The following is a 2,492-nucleotide window of genomic DNA, read 5'->3' as shown; positions in this document are numbered from 1 at the left end:
TATATATATATATATATATATATATATATATATATATATATATATATATATATATATATATATATTTAGTAATGGATATTTACTGGATTGTTAGCGGCCAGAGCACCATCAATCAAATCAAATTTAACACCATCATTCTGAAATACGTGGTTTGGAAGATAAGTTGGTGCAGCCGAAGTGCCAAGACCTATATCTGAGAGTTTCGCATTTAAGTAACTTTCTGTCTTCAGCTGCATCATCCAAGAATCACCAAAAATATTCAATTTTGTAACACATTTTCATGCAAACATGTACACAATTTTATTATAATAACATGCTAACCTTGTAGCTTGAGAATATAACTGGTTGGATTTTCTTCTCATCAAAGGTTGGTATTACCACGTTCGTCAATGTCTCATTCAGTCGTGTTTCTCTCAGTAACTCAACAGTTTTTCGTTTTAAGAACTTTCCATCGTATCTGGGACAAGTTATTAAATGTTGTCTGCATGTTGATGCATCGCAAGAGTCAAAACGTTTAACAGAAAAGTAAAAGAGATTCATCTTTTAATTGAATTTTTCTCCTACAATACTTTAATTTGAAGAGTGTGTTAACTCTAATTAACACCATATAACATAAGCATCCCACAAGATATCAACGAAACAAGCATTTTTCTTTGATAGATTTCTCATCAAACACCTCCTCAAACTTAGGGATCAGCTACGTTTCAACTTTGTAAGATAAACATAGTTATATATATAAGCTAGTATTCCATTGTTGTTTTAAGGTTTATACTTATACCTACGAAATATTTCAGGACCATTTTTCTTGTAGAATTGTACGACTTCCGATGGAGTAAAGAGAGGTTGACGGGAGTGAGATGAGTTTGGAGCTGCCAACATAAGAGTCATGAGTCCACCAGTGCTTGTTCCTGATATCACATCGAAATAATCTGCCAATGATGTTGTTGGATCCTTAGCCTGCAACAAAAACACAATCTCATATGTTACAATTAATGGTCCTACAACCGGTGGAATAGAAACAGAAATGTCCTCGCTACTATAGGCTTTAATCATTGTTCTGATACCATATTAGAAAATGGGTTTTAAGTCTAAGTCAACTTCACAAAACCAGTTTGTAAGGTGAGATTTGCACCTCACTTATATATTATAAATTGGTCTTATCTCTAGTCGACGTGAGACTTCCAACAATTCTAGAATATATTCAACAAAATCAAATTGTACATTTACTAGTGAATAACATCAATTCCAATTATACACAAATTATTAAATTATACAAGTAGTGATCTTTTGTGTGATACTATTATCATACTTCACTTTTTCTTCTCCCCTATTCTATCTCTTTTTATTTTCTTATTAGTTAACACTCCAAAGAGAGCACTAACCATTCCAAAAAGTTATTACAAGAGTTTACAATCAGACATCTGTTTAAGGAAATTATATATATATATATATAATATGTGTGTAAACACTTCCATTTCCTCTTAATATGTTTCTTTTTGGGGAAAGTGAACTAAGTATTAGTTCTAAGAAGCTTTTAAAGAAATGTTTTTTATAGGCAAAAACTATAAGGATTTATTATTAACTTTGCCTAAAAATACTAAGAGTCTTTCATGAAAGGATATACTATCAACCAAATCCTTTATGGGAAGAATACATGTACAAATTTTAAAGCTTAAAAGTAGGAAGCCACACACAGTGATAATATATATAATATAAAGTTGGACCTTAAGAGCTTTGTCCAAGTAATCAAGAACAGTTGCTGGAATAATTCCTTTGATGCCACCACCATCTATGCTTAGAATGGATACATGATCTCCATAGCTTGGAGGTGGCAATGGTGTATTCAATCCAACCATGAGTTGGCTGCAAAACACCAAACCAAACAAGAGGAATGGAGACATTGTATCTAAGTGTTATAAGAGATAGAATGGAAGAAGGGTGTGAAATGGAGAATGTAAAACTTGATGCTTCATCTCTAATGTGGAGGCTATTTATAGACTTCTTTTTGCCATCATGCAATTAGAAAATTTAGAAAAATAGTCTCCATTTTTATTATTATAATGGTGTTTATGGCTTGCACAATGTGAAGGTCATGCCTAATTAACTAGGACCACTTAAAAAGTATTATTATATAATTTAAATGTTAATACAAATTGTGAACTTGTATAAAATCAAGAGAATTTTGGATTAATATTAACATAAATATTGTTCATAAAAATATTCTTATATAAATATTCTTATAGGATATTGAGTGAGATATTTGGATTATCAAGAGAAAAATTAATACGCAAGTTATTTACATATTGATTAAACGAGTATACTAAAAAACATTACACAAGTATGAATATAACAAAAAATATTATATGAACAATTTCATATTGATTAGATGAGTCTATAAATATAGATTAGACAAGTATGTCCATACATTAGTCAAAGAATCTTGTAACACACATTAGATGAGTTTATACATACATTGATTAGATCAATCTAAC

At 30.3% G+C, this 2,492-nt stretch overlaps 2 protein-coding genes across 2 annotated transcripts in view; both read right to left on the bottom strand.

The window, feature by feature from the left end:
* The window catches only part of LOC106773253 (patatin-like protein 1), a 4,282-nt gene extending 3,742 nt beyond the window's left edge, over nt 1-540 (bottom strand). Inside the window, exons 1-2 of the mRNA XM_022785894.1 lie at nt 322-540; nt 84-230 (exon numbers count right to left, since the gene is read on the bottom strand). Of these exons, the coding sequence (XP_022641615.1) occupies nt 84-230; nt 322-540 (366 nt within the window). The remainder of the gene's footprint in view (nt 1-83; nt 231-321) is intronic.
* Nucleotides 541-759: 219 nt separating this feature from the next.
* LOC111242477 (patatin-like protein 2) lies at nt 760-1,943 on the bottom strand. The gene is made up of 2 exons (XM_022785893.1): nt 1,725-1,943; nt 760-957 (listed from the first exon to the last, which is right to left on the bottom strand). Exons 1-2 carry the CDS (start codon nt 1,899-1,901, stop codon nt 760-762), a joined length of 375 nt encoding a protein of 124 aa, XP_022641614.1. The 5' UTR covers nt 1,902-1,943.
* Between the last annotated feature and the right edge of the window lie 549 nt (nt 1,944-2,492).

Source organism: Vigna radiata, chromosome 9, assembly GCF_000741045.1.
Source record: "Vigna radiata var. radiata cultivar VC1973A chromosome 9, Vradiata_ver6, whole genome shotgun sequence".
NCBI classification, from domain to species: Eukaryota; Viridiplantae; Streptophyta; class Magnoliopsida; order Fabales; family Fabaceae; genus Vigna; species Vigna radiata.
The sequence above is the reverse complement of the archived record's forward strand: the minus strand, read 5'-3'. Positions and strand labels throughout refer to the sequence as shown.